This window comes from Fusarium proliferatum (genome assembly GCF_900067095.1).
Source record: "Fusarium proliferatum ET1 genome assembly, contig: FPRO_scaffold004, whole genome shotgun sequence".
NCBI classification, from domain to species: domain Eukaryota; kingdom Fungi; phylum Ascomycota; class Sordariomycetes; order Hypocreales; family Nectriaceae; genus Fusarium; species Fusarium proliferatum.
The window spans coordinates 967,046-983,312 of NW_022194793.1; the positions used below are offsets into that span (position 1 = coordinate 967,046).

General features: G+C 49.6%; 4 protein-coding genes across 4 annotated transcripts; 1 reads left to right on the forward strand and 3 right to left on the reverse strand.

The window, feature by feature from the left end:
- Positions 1 to 46: 46 nt before the first annotated feature.
- Positions 47 to 2,196, reverse strand: FPRO_04503 (uncharacterized protein; the record flags this gene model as incomplete). The annotated part of the gene is made up of 2 exons (XM_031230020.1): positions 47 to 1,779; positions 1,833 to 2,196. 2 exons carry the CDS (start codon positions 2,194 to 2,196, stop codon positions 47 to 49), a joined length of 2,097 nt encoding a protein of 698 aa, XP_031080199.1.
- Positions 2,197 to 3,145: 949 nt separating this feature from the next.
- Positions 3,146 to 8,228, reverse strand: FPRO_04504 (uncharacterized protein; the record flags this gene model as incomplete). The annotated part of the gene is made up of 5 exons (XM_031230021.1): positions 3,146 to 3,278; positions 3,337 to 7,597; positions 7,667 to 7,748; positions 7,803 to 7,829; positions 7,887 to 8,228. 5 exons carry the CDS (start codon positions 8,226 to 8,228, stop codon positions 3,146 to 3,148), a joined length of 4,845 nt encoding a protein of 1,614 aa, XP_031080200.1.
- A 2,339-nt stretch (positions 8,229 to 10,567) lies between these two features.
- Positions 10,568 to 12,667, forward strand: FPRO_04505 (putative RNase L inhibitor; the record flags this gene model as incomplete). Its single annotated transcript, XM_031230022.1, has 5 exons — positions 10,568 to 10,587; positions 10,679 to 10,703; positions 10,778 to 11,192; positions 11,248 to 12,578; positions 12,635 to 12,667. 5 exons carry the CDS (start codon positions 10,568 to 10,570, stop codon positions 12,665 to 12,667), a joined length of 1,824 nt encoding a protein of 607 aa, XP_031080201.1.
- A 779-nt stretch (positions 12,668 to 13,446) lies between these two features.
- Positions 13,447 to 16,024, reverse strand: FPRO_04506 (uncharacterized protein; the record flags this gene model as incomplete). The annotated part of the gene is made up of 5 exons (XM_031230023.1): positions 13,447 to 13,578; positions 13,640 to 14,404; positions 14,461 to 14,577; positions 14,631 to 15,827; positions 15,881 to 16,024. 5 exons carry the CDS (start codon positions 16,022 to 16,024, stop codon positions 13,447 to 13,449), a joined length of 2,355 nt encoding a protein of 784 aa, XP_031080202.1.
- Between the last annotated feature and the right edge of the window lie 243 nt (positions 16,025 to 16,267).

Consider the following 16,267-nt stretch of genomic DNA (forward strand, 5'->3'; position numbering starts at 1 on the left):
ATAACGACCTCAGAAGCTTACCTCTTAGTGGGCGGGATGGCATGTATTATTCACCGTGACAAACAAAATTACCAAGATCCACAACATAAATCTCGCCCTTCGCCTTCATCTTGACCTGTTGACAATTTCCAAGGTCACAACCCAGTGTTGACAGACTGTCCAAGTCATAAACGTGATCACTCCCATCCGTGACTTCTTCTGCTTCCTCAACTGACAATCTCTTGGTCTTGATCTTGAGTACTTTAGATGTGTTTGGATCTGAGGATGTGTACTCGATGTAAAGGTTGAACGAGTTGAGCTTCATGCTTTTGGTTGAATCCTGCTCTACTTGTTCCCACGCCGTCGAGCCAAGGCTTGACTTGTGATCGGAATGCTTCGATTCTGGAAAATAAATGCTCGACGGGCGTGTTTGGTATGTCTCTAATAGAATTGCAGTTTTGTTCAGCCCATACTCAGTCTCCTTGGACGCGATATCATTTGGCTCTCCAACTGAAATAGGGGCTTGTCCTTGGGCTTTTTCGACTTCATTGGCTGACTCCTGTGCCAGAACCATGGTCTCGTGAGAACTTGTTGGAGAGTTTCTGCGTATTAAGGAGACTTTGGTGCTCTCGGCGTCCAGGTTCTTTGTATTTATCCTTGTCTTGACTCCAGCTTTAGATCGTCTTGGTTTCGTAGGTTGCAGCAGACATATCGCATCTAGAACCTCGCTGTTTATCCCAGTATTAGTGAGCGCCATTGCTAGCTGCATATCTTTCGTTTCCCTAGATCTGTTCAGGGGGGTTGTAGAAATAGCGGCTAACGATATTGTGCTCTCCAAAGGGTCAATGTTCTTCTCAACCCCCTGTCGATGTATCACGTTGAGTCTTTCTACAGCGATCCGTTCAAGTTCTCTGACAAAGAGTCCTCTAGTCTCATTGAGCCCAGTCCATGGCAACCTCCATCCAGGATAGATTCTCCCGTGTGTCTTGGGTATCATGTACTGTCCATGCAACGATATGAAGGCGTTGCATAGGAAACACGCATCTTTGTTGGAGGCGATAACTCGGGGAGGCTTCGAGCCCGGGTGACGCTCGAGGTGCCACAAGAGTTGAATTTCAGCGTGAATCTTTGGCTCGTTCGTAACTCTCAAGAAGTCCTCCCAGAACTTTTTCGTATCCGTTGCTAGTCTTTGGCCCAAGTTATCCAAGTCCCAGTTAGTGTTATACTCCTTTCTAAGCTTCTTCAAATGCTCTTCCAACTTGAAGACCTTGGTTTCTGCCGGTGGCTTCCCGAATGCTGTGTCATCAAGTCCGACGGGGATAGTACAAGTACGTCCAAGTATCGAATACGTCCTCGAAAGCTTCACAAGTGTCCAGGCACAGGTGTCATAGTGCGCCAACTTGTGAACGGTATTCAATAAGCAACTGCACAAGTTCGGTTCCATCCTCGGTCCAATATCTTGGAGCAGCATTGTTGAAAGAGTTGGTATTCTCGATATATCGGCAAAGGTGCTTATGATCAACTCCAGCTTCTTGTCCAATGCTGATGTGCTGGATGGATCTTGCGCCAACTTGATTTGAAAATCATCTATTCTGGAAATAAGCACTTGGCTCAGTCTCATATACTCCCTCTTATCGTCGTTCATTGTGAATCGAGCCATTTCTTTCTTGACTTTCTTTAACACGGTATTAAAGCCTTGTCTTTGGCCGCGCCTGGTGAATCTCGCTCTGCTCATTATTCGGCTTCGACACATAGAGATGACGATGCGGATAATCTGTCTATGAAGTTCCTCACAAGATACTGGCATTTTCATTAGAGAGCTCAGAAGATGCCTGCTGTGTCCCCTGACTTACCTGGTGTCTCCCGGTTAAGTGATCTGAATATCTTGTCAAACCCTTCCTTGACAGCGTCAAGATACGGTGATGAGTTATGACTATGTTTTGCATTGGCTGCAATCATCACCACAACACCGGATTTCTTCTCCTCTACACAGACTGCTGTGACCCTCATAGCATCATCTCGGATACTCGAAAGAAACGCCAGTGTTGACGTGAGTGACTTCTCATCCTGCAAAGACAGTGCCCTGTTGATGTCTGCTTTGCATATAGGCTCGCAGTCTTGAATGCTGTTCTTTTGGGGCTTGCAGCCAATTCTACCAAGGTAGTAAAGAAGAGCAATGTTTCGAGCACATTCGATCTCGGTGTTGGTCTCTGACATGTCTGGCTGAAACTAGCTAGGATAGGGAGTTGAATAGAATATTGAACATCTCAAAGAAAGCAACTATCAGATATCTAAGAAGCAACCATATTTCCACCCTCTATGCCAATAAGCCGGATGACGAGTGACACACATTGTGGTTGGTTGCAGCCTGCAGGAGGCCGACCAGCGGCAAGCTTGCAGCAGCCTTGTAATGGGCGTCAACCACCATGTACTACGTACCCATCACAGCATGTTGTATACATATCAAGGCGGGACAGGTTACTGAGAACCTCAGGGTTGTTCATCTTTCTTTATAGTTTAGAGCTTCTATCAGCCCAAGCAGAAGCCATCGCCTGGCAGTCGTTGCTCGTTTCTTTTTTTTATCCACTGTCCATACCATGCAGTAATCTTCATCTAACAACAATATGGGTCTCTATGCATTGTGTTGACCTCCGCATCGCCTTCTCTCACCTCCTATTCTTGAGGTGTGCTGAGCAGATGACCAACAACGAGCCCCAGATAACAAAACCAGTTCAACAAAGACGCGCAACGCTAGCCCAGCTCAAATGCATAAGACATGCCCCCGCCCCCCGACGTACGTGTGTATAATCCTGGCAACAGCCAAGTCGATCAAGACGATACAACTCCACCTGTGACAAGTCCTATATCATGCTATCCGGGTATGCTCTGAACCTGAATGTCAGATCTTTCCACGCTTAGCTCTTGCTCAAAATGCAGTCAAGTGTGGTAAAGGGCAAACATGCTGACAGCCCCTGTCTTTTGAGGTATGCACAACCAAACGCCGATCCTATGCCGAAATTGAATAAAAAGATGCTCAAGTCATAATGAAACAATATCAGGTATAATCTGCTCGTAACAGGTAAGAGGTGTGTTTGTTTTGGTTTTGTACTGATTGTTCCTTGTTAGGAATCATCCGTTGCTTTTCTGAAGCTGGCGGAGGCGGTGACTATGCACCGTTGGTTTTGGTCGAACTGGATCCCTTGCTGCGGGAATGTAGAGTGCGATACATGTTGCTCAACCGCTTTCCCGTGACGCTCTTGCTTGTATCATCTACAGGCCACAAAGCTGCCAGAAAGTCCCTATCATCAGTGTTAGTTGGGTCCGCCACAAGAAACTATCCATCATCGTAAGACTTACCAGAAATTACTCTTAAGACCTTCGTCAGCAGCAGTGGCCGCCAATTTCTCGTCGAGAAAAGTGCCGATAACGACCAGCTCGACGCCAAAGATAGACGCCCGCTCCTTGCTTGACTTGACGTTGTCCTTGGTTGTAGAAAGAATCCTCTCAAAGTTCTCTCGGACCGGTTTGAGTAGAAACCAGATCATGGCGTCGTTGTCCTCAGCTCTCTTATCTTTGTTGTCGCCAATTCGACGAAGTTCGTCCAGCCTTCGCAGAGCCTTGGCTCGGCGCTCATCCTGAGGATGCGAGTCATGGGCTCGCTCTCGCTCTCGTTCGCGATCACGATCACGCTCACGATCTTCACGATGTCGATCATGTCGTCTATCATCACGACGGTCGTCACGTCGGTCATCTCGGCGGTCTTCCCGACGTTCATCGCGATGACTGTGGCTGAGGCGATGTTTATCATGTCGCCGGTCATCCCGTCGCTCATCCCGTCGTTCATCCCGTCGTTCATCTCGGCGCTCATCGCGGCGCTCATCACGACGGTCCTCATCATCCCGGTGACGCCGCTTCTCTGATCTCTCCCTGTCCTCTCCATGCTTACTGGATCGACGATGCTCCTCGATGCGGCGGTGCTTGGGGCTACGGCTATCTTCATGAGATAGATGTTTTCGCTTGAAATCCGGTCGCGGGGTTCCGCGCTCCTCCGCATGGCTTCGGGATCGGTGCAGGTCACCATGGAGGTGGTCTCTGTCACGGTCGCGAGACTTCTTGCCGTTGTGCGGAGCAGGAGACGCTGTGGCACTCCCACGGTGACCATTGACAAGTGTCTTTTTGTTGTTACGGTGATGATTCTCTACTGCTCGCTGCACACCACGATCATTAGAGTGCTTCGCTTGCAGGACTGAAAGCAGATACTCTGATCGCCGAACAAGGTGAACAGCACCAGGAGCCTTCATCTTGTCGTTGCCCTTGCTACGTTCCTCTTTCTTCTCTACGCGATGTTCTTCGAGGAAGAGTTTGTCTGCCATGTCCAGATCAGGATCGTCTCGAATCTGGGGCCAGGCGCCAAAGCCGTGTCTGTCAATACCCACTAGGAGCATGGCATCTTCCTTAGCACCCCAAGCGCAAGAGTAGCTAGCCGCCTTTGTCGCGTCAGGGAGACGAAACGTGTGCCAGTCATTGTGGCTGCGAATGACTTGTCGGAGAAGCTGAAGCTGCTTCGGACGTTCTATGGCTGTTTCAGCATTGACCTTCTTAAGATCGCCAAAGTCTATCAGGACAGCTTTGCGGTCCTTCTTCGTGAGAGTCTTCCCGAGTCTCTTTTCTTCTTCCACCATCTGAGCATAGTTATCGTCCACCGCCTCCTTGGCTGCCTTGATGAATTCATCAAGGACCGACTTGACGTACTCTGGATCCCTTTCTTTCAGCTTGGCTTCCTTGATAATTTCATCCCCGCGATCATCCATTGAGCCGTAACGGAAGTAAGCCTTTATTAGACTACGTTGTTCCTTATCGTTCAAAGGGCGCTTAGGATCGAGAGGCACGGGCCTTCGGTCATCCTCCTCCTTGTCTTGCTGCTCCTTCTGACGTTTCTTGAGGCGAACATCACGTTCACTCTCTCTGTGGCGGCTCTTGATGGCCGCTCTGCGTGGAGCACTTTCAGCCGCCACCTTGGCAACGTAGGCCTCATGCTGTTTCTTTTCTTCCTCGGCCTTAATTTCGGCGATCTTATCGGCGGGGATAATCTGATCCCAATCAAGGTTGATATCGTCCACTTTCACATCCGTAATTTGCATGAAATTGTCCCAGTCGATGCCGCCACTGCTTAGGTTTATCTTGTCGTCGACCTTGGTCTTGGTGACCTCAGCGTTCTCAAGAATCGAGTCAATGTCGAGTTGTTCGAGCCGTTCTTGGTTGCCACTCTGTTCGAACATCTTAGATGATCGCATCTTGAGAACCATTTGGATATCTTCAGACGAAGACGGGCCTTCCACCCTGAGACCCTTCTTGTTGAGTTCCTCCTTGAAAGCTGCCTTGCCATCGTCGGTGACACCAGCCTGGATGGTTAGGTATTCGAGTAAGAGTTTGTTGCGAGCTCTTTCGAGGACCTCTTCCTCGACAGTCTCCTTGGATACTAGGCGGTAGATGTTTACAGGACGTTTCTGACCGATGCGATGGGCACGAGCCATGGCTTGCAAATCAGCTTGAGGGTTCCAGTCAGAGTCGAAAATAATGACAGTGTCTGCCGTCATAAGGTTGATTCCAAGACCACCTGCACGAGTAGAGAGAAGGAAGCAAAAGTCATCGCTGTCATCAGCGTTGAAGTGGTTGATGGCCATGCGTCGGGGGCCAGCAGCAATAGTACCGTCCAATCTCTGGAACTTGTAGCCTCGCAGGGAGCAGTAGTCGCCAAGAATATCAAGCATTTTAACCATCTGACTGAAGATCAGGACTCGATGGCCATCTTTGTTTAGCTTGGAAAGAAGTTGATCGAGTAACATCATCTTTCCACTGCTGGCAATCAAGCCCTTGATTTGGTCTTCACGGCGGACACTGCCGGCCAGGACCTTCTCCTCAGCACCAGGAAACATGTAAGGATGGTTACTGATCTTCTTGAGTTCCATCATAATATTCAGGAGAGAGTTCTTGTGTCCATTAGTGGCATCGCAAAGAGCTGTATAGTTTCTGGTCAGGATGTTCTTGTAGTACTCCAACTGTACATCGGAAAGCTCAACGCGGATAATCTTTTCAGTCTTGGGAGGAAGGTCTGACTCGACGGTTTCCTTGGTTCGTCGCAGAATGAAAGGCGCAATGGCCTTGTGAAGTTGTTGCAGTTTCTCTTGTGCATCGTTGGCAGAAAGGGAATCAAGATCTTCGTCAATGTCGACTTTGCCGGGGTTAAGAAAGTCGAGCAGAGCAGAAAGTTCGGCCAAGTTATTTTGAATAGGTGTTCCCGTGATCAGGATCTTACAAGGAATGCCAAAGCTTACCAGCCGGTTGTATAATTGGGATTCCCGGTTCTTGAGGCGATGAGCCTCATCGACAGCGAGCGTCTGCCATTTGATAGACTGCAGGAATTGCCAATCCTGGAGAATAAACTCGTATGAAGTGACAAGGACATTGAATTTGGGCTTCTTTGGGTTGCCATCTACGAGCAGCTCGTGCTCACGAATGATTTTTCGAGCATCCTCGGGTCCCAGGTAGACAACATAATTGATGTCAGGGGACCAATGGTTGAAAGTGTCGCACCAAGCCGGGATGACACTGAGAGGAGCAACCACAAGTGATGGTCCCTCCTGGCGTCGAGCATTACGGAGCCAGCTGAGGAAAGATACTGTCTGTACCGTTTTTCCGAGACCCATTTCATCGGCGAGAATCACGTTATTGCCCTTTGTCCAGTTCAAACATAGGAAGTTGAGGCCCCGAAGCTGGAAGTTGCGGAGTTCGCCGCCTTTGATGAAATCGGGTTGCTCCTCGAGCTTGACCATCCGTGATCTTGTGTCGAGGTTCGTCTCCTTGCGGTCTGACTGCCACGAGCGTGATGCTCGATCAAGGTATTGGTCAATCTGGTCTTGGAACGCGTCGCTGATTTCTGACGCGACCTCCCATGTGCATTCTTCATACGTGAGGCCCTTCCACTTGACAAGATACTCAGTATCGTCTTCACCGTCTCGTACAGCGACCACTCGCTCGACCTTGGTGTAATCCTCGAATGCTTCCTCGTCTCGCTCGCGGTCAAGGAAAAATTGCTCCTTCGTTTCGGGGGGGATATCATCGCCGACACGGATGTCCACCTCGTACTCGATCACCTTTCTAAAGTAATTCTCAACTTTACGGTAACCTCGATAATCTCGAATGTCTTGAAACGTCTCCCAGGTGTCATGCAAGTGCGACTTGCCCTGCCACTTGATAAAGTATTCGAAGTCGTTCTTAGTCAACCCATAGGAAATTTCGAATCCGTCTTTGAGCCTATGCCGGACAACTTTTTCTATATACGGTGAATCATCGATGTAGTCGACGGTGTAGGCCATGGGGGCGAGCTCGTCGTCATCATCATCCTCGTCAACGTCGCTCTCTTCGTATGCTCCTTGTTGTACCTGTGCAGCGCGACGACTCGACCAGCGCTTTTCAGCAAGGGCGAGATCTGGCTGTGCCTCGCGTTGCATTCGAGCCTTCTTCTGCAAACTCTTTGCGCGAGCGCCGCCATATGTGTCGGAGTCGGAATCGGAATCGGCTGTGGAGGCACGTAACGTTGGAGTTCCAATCTTGGATGCTGAGATGACCGTGTTAGACAGTGATGGCGGCGAGGGTAGGCATTGCGCATAAAAGATCGGCAACTTACAAGGACGGGAGGATTCGACACGTCGCCTTTTGACTGTTCGGCGGTTGACAGGGGGTTCGGAATCCGAATCGTCAGATTCGACCTGCATAGGTGAGTCAATGATACATCCTGTTACCGAATTGCGATGATGACCTACAATCTTTCGTTGTTCCCGAGGTCGCGTCTATCTTCTTGTCAGCAAGCTTGAAGAGAGTTTGAGTGAAAAATTTTCACAACGTACACTTCTCCTCAACCCATAGAGCTCTGGATTAGCCTTGATGTACTCGTCTTCCTCAACAGGAGCTTTGCGCTTGGAGGCTCGATTCGAGTCGGTAGAGCTATCGCGGTCTTCCATCGCGTCTTCGTTCTGTGATGGGAGGCTGTCCTCCATATCAAAGTCTCCGTCATCAGACGCATTGTCTTCGCTGGATTGTTCGCTCGCTGACATATGTGTATTGTCGTGGACAATATTGGAATCGTTGTTTGCCTCGTCTGAGGATGCCGGTGATGGTTGATTGAGTGTGAGATCGGGGGCATCATGCGAGTCGCTATCGGTTGCATGATCTCCTGTATCAAACGACATGCTGATTCCATCAACCGGCGACAAATGTCCATTGGAGGGACCCCCCAAAGTAGGGGTGGACATCATGTTGGTGATGATACAGGCTACCTACTGAAAACGCGACGATATTAGCTGATATTCGAGTCTGGGGTGTGCGCTTGAGGGATTAACGTGATGACGCGACTCCGGCGACCCATAAATGACCTCTGGAACGTCTGAGTATTAGGGAAACGATAGAGATGAAGTACTTGTCGCATCCCGTGTAAGTTATCGATAGTCGCTTGATGGAAACACCGAACTCGCAATTGAGAGAACCAGGTGACTCGGGTACGGCGTATCGGGTCACAGGAGGGTCCAGACGAACGTGTAGCATCGAATCCATCAACTTTCGTCGAAACATTGCGTATATAATACTCTTGAGGAAGCAATATCGTGATGGGCAAGGCCGAGGCCGAGGCGGGATCGACGATGGGCGACAGGCCAGCAAGCCAGGAGCGCGGCATAGACAAGAAGGAGCAGGAAGGGTATGGGAAACTCACAAGTCATTAAAGTATAACATGCAGACCAAAGCCAACATCTAGATACTATCGGCTGCCTGTCAGGAAGTGTTTGGGGGTATCGGGGGCCCGGTGACGTGGGTAGGGGACGGGAGAATCAATTTGGTGGAGAGGCAGGAACCTGAAGATTTGGATTGATTGCACGGGGGGTGAGAGGCTGAGAGCGCCTGAGAGGTGGAGCGTGCGTCACGTGATCCTCAGCCACCAATCCGACGCGAGACCAAATAATTGCGAGTTTACCTTGTACCTTGGTCGATAAGTTAGTACACACGATATAAGGCAGAGCTTTGAGGATCGTTGCCTGTTTCTTTTCATCTTGCATCAGTATTTATATGCCCGCTTCTGACTTTATGGGTTTGAAGTTAGATCTATTTCTCGATGTCTATTGTTTTTCTGTTGCATGTATGCCCACGGAGTAGTAGCCAATGAACGTGACAGACTAGCGCCACTACCCTGTATTCAACCAAGGACCCTATTGTTCTTATTGAGATATCGATTGTAGTGGAAGGATGAATAGACCATTGCCTGAGGCCAAGGTGTGAGTCCGGGGTACTTGGTACTATCTACTAGGTAGGGCCTAGGTGGTAAATAAATTGGTGCTTCTGTTGATTGTTCTACTTTTGGTCTCCCAACTCGGCGTTGAGAATGTGAAAGGATTAGAGGCAGATCACACAACCGATTTAGCCTTTCTCCCTAGGTGTGATATTATTTGCCTTCAACGCACTCTATTTACTGAAATAGTATCGTACTAAATTTGTCTTTTGGTCGATAATGCTTGTCATGTGGCACAGAGAGCGGATTGGCCAACGTTTAATGGTAAATTTGTTCCCTTGAACTTATAATACAGGGCGGTATTGTGTGTAACAAGAAATTTGGATAATACACTTTAACTCTGATATGATATAATCCACTATGGAGGACATGTTTGTTGGCACAGAGTGGTGTGCCAGGTAGTGTGGGTGAGTCAGCTCTGTTCCGGTTGGTTTCCTTTCTATGAAGATACCCAAGGGACCTAATTATTCACCTGATGTATTGACATCTTGAAAACCCCGAGGAAAGAGTCATGTCAGGGGATGGTGCAAGCTTAAGAAGGGGGAGCATATCAGTTAGTTTGATAACTTTGAATAAAACTCCTTACTGTACCTACTGCCCAGTGCTTGATTAAGGTACTATATTTATTTGGCGACTCAGAGAGGCATCAGTGCTGAATCACGAAGTCACTTTAGTCGTTGAAGGACAATATGTTAAATGGATGGCTGCAGCAACAACATCATGCAAGGTTACACTCACATTTACTGTTAGACCAGACTAGGGGAGGAAAGAAAACTCGAGACCTTGATCCTAGATGACAAAAAGACTTAGGTAACTTTACATAAATTTAGAATATCTTTACTAAGTTTAGGATATCTTTTACTGGGTTTATTCTGGCACCCTATATGAAGGTCTGGTGTTTTCTTGCTCCCAGAGGCCAGAGTATAGTAGGTTACTTGACAGGCGAACCTCTTAATTTAGTAGGTCCACAGCCCCCCCGCCAAACCTATGACAGGGCCTGAAAATTGGATTACCACCCGCACAACCCAGAGCCTGACCTTGGAACTTCTTTTAACCTTGATTTCTCCCGATTTTCTTTCTCACCCTGTATCCCGCTGAACAAAGAGCATCGGCGAGCGCCAGCGACTCACTGTATCTTGCGCGCTCGAGATCCCTTGGTCGTCGACCTCCGCCTCTCTCTTCTTACCCACGAAACAAATTTTACCCCACCAAAATCACTTTTGAAGCGACGTTTGCTACTTCACCACAACAATGTCGGATAAGCTCACTCGGTACGTCTATGCGATCGGAACGAAGCACATAAACAATGCAGAGGAAGAAAAAGACAAAGGAGAGCAAGAGGCGCTGACAAGAAATCAACAGTATCGCCATCGTCAACAGCGACAAGGTCCGTTATTAGCATGATCACCAGCATCAGCATCACCATTGCCCCGCCAAACATTTTCTGACCCCTCCTTTTAGTGTCGCCCTCGAAAATGTCGGCAAGAGTGCAAAAAGTCTTGCCCCGTCGTTCGCAGCGGAAAACTCTGTATTGAGGTCCAGCCGGACTCTAAGCTCGCATTCATCTCCGAGTCCCTCTGTATCGGTTGCGGTATCTGCCCCAAGAAGTGCCCTTTTGACGCCATCACCATCATCAACTTGCCCACCAACCTCGAAAGCCAGGTCACCCACCGATATGGACCCAACAGTTTCAAGCTGCACCGTCTGCCCATGCCCCGACCCGGCCAGGTTCTTGGTTTGGTCGGAACAAACGGTATTGGAAAGAGTACTGCTCTGAAGATTCTCAGCGGAAAGCTCAAGCCCAACTTGGGCCGACACGACAACCCTCCTGATTGGGAGGACGTTATCAAGCACTTTCGTGGTTCCGAGCTTCAGAGTATGTAGCTGCCCCAAGCCTGCGAGGAGCCGAGTTGTTACTGACTTGCAACCAGACTACTTCACCAAGCTTCTCGAAGATGACCTCAAGGCAGTTGTCAAGCCTCAGTACGTCGACCAGATCCCCAGGGCGGTCAGGGGCCCCAACAAGACTGTCCGATTCCTTATCGAGAGTCGTGCCTCGCTTGGAAACACTGAGCAGGTTGCCAATGTTCTCGAGCTGAACCATATCATGGACCGAGATATTAACCACCTTTCTGGTGGTGAGCTTCAGCGGTTCGCTATTGGAACTGTCTCGGTTCAGGCTGCCGACGTCTATATGTTCGATGAGCCAAGTTCATACCTTGATGTCAAGCAGCGTCTTAGTGCTGCCTCGATCATCCGCTCCCTCCTCCGTGACAATGGTTATATCATTGTCGTTGAGCACGATCTGTCTGTTTTGGATTATCTCTCCGACTATATCTGTGTTCTGTACGGAAAGCCCGCCGTCTATGGTGTCGTCACCCTCCCGCACTCCGTCCGTGAAGGTATCAACATCTTCCTCGACGGTCACATCCCGACTGAGAACTTGCGATTCCGAGACGAGTCTTTGACCTTCCGTATCGCGGAGACTACCGATGATTTCGCTATCGACAAATCTCGTGCCTTTACCTACCCTAAGATGGAGAAGACTCTCGGCAGCTTCAAGCTGAACATCGAGGCTGGTGACTTCACCGACTCCGAGATCATCGTTATGATGGGTGAGAACGGTACCGGAAAGACCACATTCTGTCGCCTCTTGGCTGGAGCCCTCAAGCCTGATAGTCAGAAAAGCGTCCCCGAGATGCGAATCAGCATGAAGCCTCAGACTATCACCCCCAAGTTCGATGGCACTGTTCGCCAGCTTTTCTTCAAGAAGATTAAACAGTCTTTCCTGTCCCCGCAGTTTCAGACTGACGTCGTTAAGCCTCTCAAGCTCGACGACTTCATTGATCAGGAAGTCAAGAACCTTTCTGGTGGTGAATTGCAGCGTGTTGCCATCGTCCTTGCCCTAGGAATCCCTGCGGATATTTATCTGATCGATGAGCCGTCGGCCTATCTCGACTCTGAGCAGCGTATTATTGCCTCACGAGTCATCAAGCGATTCATCATGCATTCCAAGAAGACTGCTTTCATTGTTGAACACGATTTCATCATGGCCACGTACCTTGCCGACCGTGTCATTGTATTCGATGGACAGCCTGGTATTGACGCTCATGCCAACAAGCCCGAATCACTCCTTACCGGCTGCAACACCTTCTTGAAGAACCTCGACGTCACTTTCCGCCGTGATCCCACCAACTACCGCCCCCGTATCAATAAGAGCGGATCTCAGCTCGACCAAGAGCAGAAGATGAGCGGCAACTTCGTGAGTTCAAACGCTGTATTTGCACAAGATGATTATTTACTAACATGTTTTTGCAGTTCTTCTTGGAGGAGACCCCTGACAAGAGCTAAAGGCGTCCATAATGAGATTTTCCCTTCTCTCGATGGTGCATCTCACGGCGTTTGGGGCGTTCAAAATGGGAATGGGCAAAAGCAGCGAGTCTTGGGAATAGATGATGACCGCAGCGTCAGCGAGGTTGACGACCCTGATGAATAACGACGGCGACGGCAGAGTGTCTCCTCTTGTCTGGTCCTACGAAGCCTTTGCTTGTATCTGGCTTTCTGTCTTGACGGGTACTCGAGGTGTTTGGAATTCTCGAAAACTTCTCCGTCAACGGCAAATGGCTTGCTTCGTAGATTGAGGGACAATTGATGTATTAAGATCTCTGCCGTCTACGGTTTCCCACCTCGCGGGAAACAATTGACATAATGGGAACGGCCGTTAGTTAGTCTTGAAATAGTTTCAATTACACAGATATTGGATCGTATAGCAAAAGCGATGAATTAAAACATTAAAACGAGGTCAACAATTCTTACTATTTCTGAACCTTGTACACGCCCATCTGGAGGGTTGACTACTATCTCAACAAATTCACAAGCAATAAACCTAGACTAATATAAGAAGCGGGAAAGACACATACTGGTCAAAAGACTGCTTCTGGAAGCAATGTACTCGCCATGTCTCCACCGTTGTGGTACTGGGCCGCCGTGGCGACAAGGGGCCGCAAGCCTGTACTCATGTGTCATCTCGCCGGACGGACCTTGTCAGGGGATTTGACAATGCCAGTACGTACTGAGAAAGAGTGCAGCCAAACGCTTTAACCATAGCTTTCGATATACAGTTCCAGTTTCTAATCCTCCTCAATCTCGCCCTCTTCGCTGCCGGAGTGAACATCCTTGGTTGCAGGTGGAGGGGTTTTCTTACGAGGACGTTCTTCAGCACGAGGCGGTGTACGCTCTCGAGACCGTTCCCTCTTAGTTCTCTGGTTCAAGTTATCAGCTATGCTTTCTCCAGTGCAGTTGAGGGTGATCTTATATTCGTACCTTAGCATCGCGCGAATCACGACGAGTGTATTCGTCTTCATCGTCTGGACGACGACGTCGAGAGCCGGATGGACGTTCATCCCCATAGTTAAGTTCGTCGTGTGATCCGCGGTCGGTACGACGGCGATACAGTCTCTCGCGTTCATCTTCTCGATCTCTTCTTTCGCGGTCGTAGTAGCTGTCATCATCGCGGCGTGAGCGGGAAGGACGATCGTAATCTCTTTCCCGCTCGCGATCACGATCTCTTTCTCGCTCACGACGAGGTGGTGGTGACAGACGGCTTCTATCTGCTCCCAGAAGACCCTCGGCCATGGTGGATTTTCGGTGATTACGCTCCCGCTCAGCGATAGCCTTGCGTCGGTCCGCTTCGTAGGCATCGGGCTCCGGACTGCGACTTCGTCGAGAACCACGTCCACCACTACGATGAGATCGCTCACCTCTAGATCGTTCCCGCTCACGGCGATGCATGTCTCGTTCGCTAGACATACGGTCACGTCGCCTGTAGTTTCGATCTGCTTCATCTTCCTTCTCTCGCAGCCGGCGAATGTGCTTGTCAAAAGCATTGCGTCGTGCATCTTCGGATGCAACGGCCTGGAACTCGTCTGATTTCAAAAGTCGAGATCGTACCTTGTCATATGTATCACTCAAGGCGATAGGGGGCTCCATGCGCTTCATGTAAGCACGTAAATCGTCGGTAGCCCTGCGTTGTTGCCGTTCCGACTGCCGATCGTCGTCTCCTCGCTTAGACGAGCGTTTTTCGCGAAGCTGGTGAGTTGTCAGCACCAAGACACAATTCAAAATAATCAGTTAAGTCAACTTACTCGATCGAAGATGAGCTTGAGAATACCAGGTTCAATGTTAGCAGTCCGTCGATCATCCTTCATTGTGGAGAGGAACTCCTCAAAATCGCTCGTAGGCGTAAGATCAAACCGCTTGTCCTGCAACTTGTTACTAACCAATTACGAAAGCTTCATTAGGAGTAACAACTTACCTCGAGAACATCCAAGACATCGTTCCTCGGTCCACGCAGCCCACGCTCCTCCTCTTCGATAACATCCCAGAAAAGCTCTTGGGGGGTCGAGCCACTTTGGCCTACGGCGTCGGTATAGCGATTGTCATTCTCGATAAGAGGAACGACCTGACTCCATTTGGTTCCGGCATTAATTTTTCCATTGCGGCGAAGTTCAGTAAGGAGAGACTTGAAAGCGTCACGAGCCTTGCGTTCTTTTCTGAACTTTCGGTTCTTCTCCTCCTGTTTTGTGTCGTTGAACCGGCGCTCCAGGGCCTTCATGTGGTTTTGGAAAGCAGTCAAAATGTCAAACTTGGTAAGAGCCTGGTACTTCTCGTCATTCTGGAAAGGCGGGGTAGATGAAATGATACCTTGAGCATCGGCCCATCGAGTGTATGGCTCCAAGTTCAGCTTGGGAAGCAAATCGATAAGGCCATCCATAGCGGTCTTCCGAAGAGTCGTCTGCTGCTCAGCGTGTGCCTTTTTCAGGCTGATGATGTACTCTTCGAAAAGCTGCCGACGCTCGCTCTCATTGTTGGTAGAACGGAAGATGGTCTCGCCTTCAATAATCGGACGTGCAGTCTTCCAACGGGTGTAATGGGTGATCTCAGGGTGCCTTTTCAGCATAGTCTCGAAGTCAGCGCGGAGTTTGGCCAATCTTTCCTTGGCGCGCTCCTTGTCCTGGACAACAACATCCTGACAATACTTATCGAAAGCAGCCTTGCGATCCTTAGGATCCTTGATGGCACGAAACTGCGGGTCTCGCGCAGTTGCTCGAATGGTCTGTTCCCAGGTCCAGTCTGGCTGGACTCCGCTTCGCCGAAGAAGCTTGGCAAAGGCAGCTTCAGCCTCTTCAGTGGTGGCGTATTCGGGGTCGTTCGTCGCGGGTACAAAAGCCTGGACTTTGGGGTCGTTTCCATACGTGATCTGACGAGACTCGGGATAAGTGTCGCGTTGATCGCGATATTGGTCGTATGGTGCTTGGTTATAGCCGCCTGCGCTGGCGGGAGGCGTGTAGGGGGTTGCAGAAGCAGGGGTCGCGGGCTTGCTTGTTGTGCCGAGGGCGGTCTTGTAAACATCAGGCATCTCCCAGGAGCTCTGTTTCGTCTCAGTATTATACCAATACTTTCGGCCTCCCTCCGCAGTGTATTCCTTCCATGGCTGGTTTGCGAGAGCGCGCTGTGGCTTGTTAGCAACACTGTACACACCAATGATGGGCACTGAACACCGACCTCAGCTGAGCTCATCATTTCCTCGGGCTTCGTCCATTGCGTGGCTTTGGTAGTCGGATTGTAATAGTATGCTCTTCCATCGGGCGTATGATGCTCCTGCCAAGCCGTAACAGGCTGGCCATAAGGAGAGCCGAAGCCGTTCATCTTGAAAGTACTGTCACCTGGCGCAGCTTATGTACGCGACACAAATCGCCCGCTTCAACGTAGTGGCGGGTTTCCAGGTCGTGATAAAATGATGGCGATGCAGTGAGAAGGATAGTCAGCCAACACGGAGGCAGTTGAGTTAAAGGTCGATTTTGGTAGCACTAACTTTTTGCGCACAGACCATTTCCCGTCGCGACAGCCAAGTGCGTGATTACCTAAGGCATTAACCTCTATCAGAGGGGG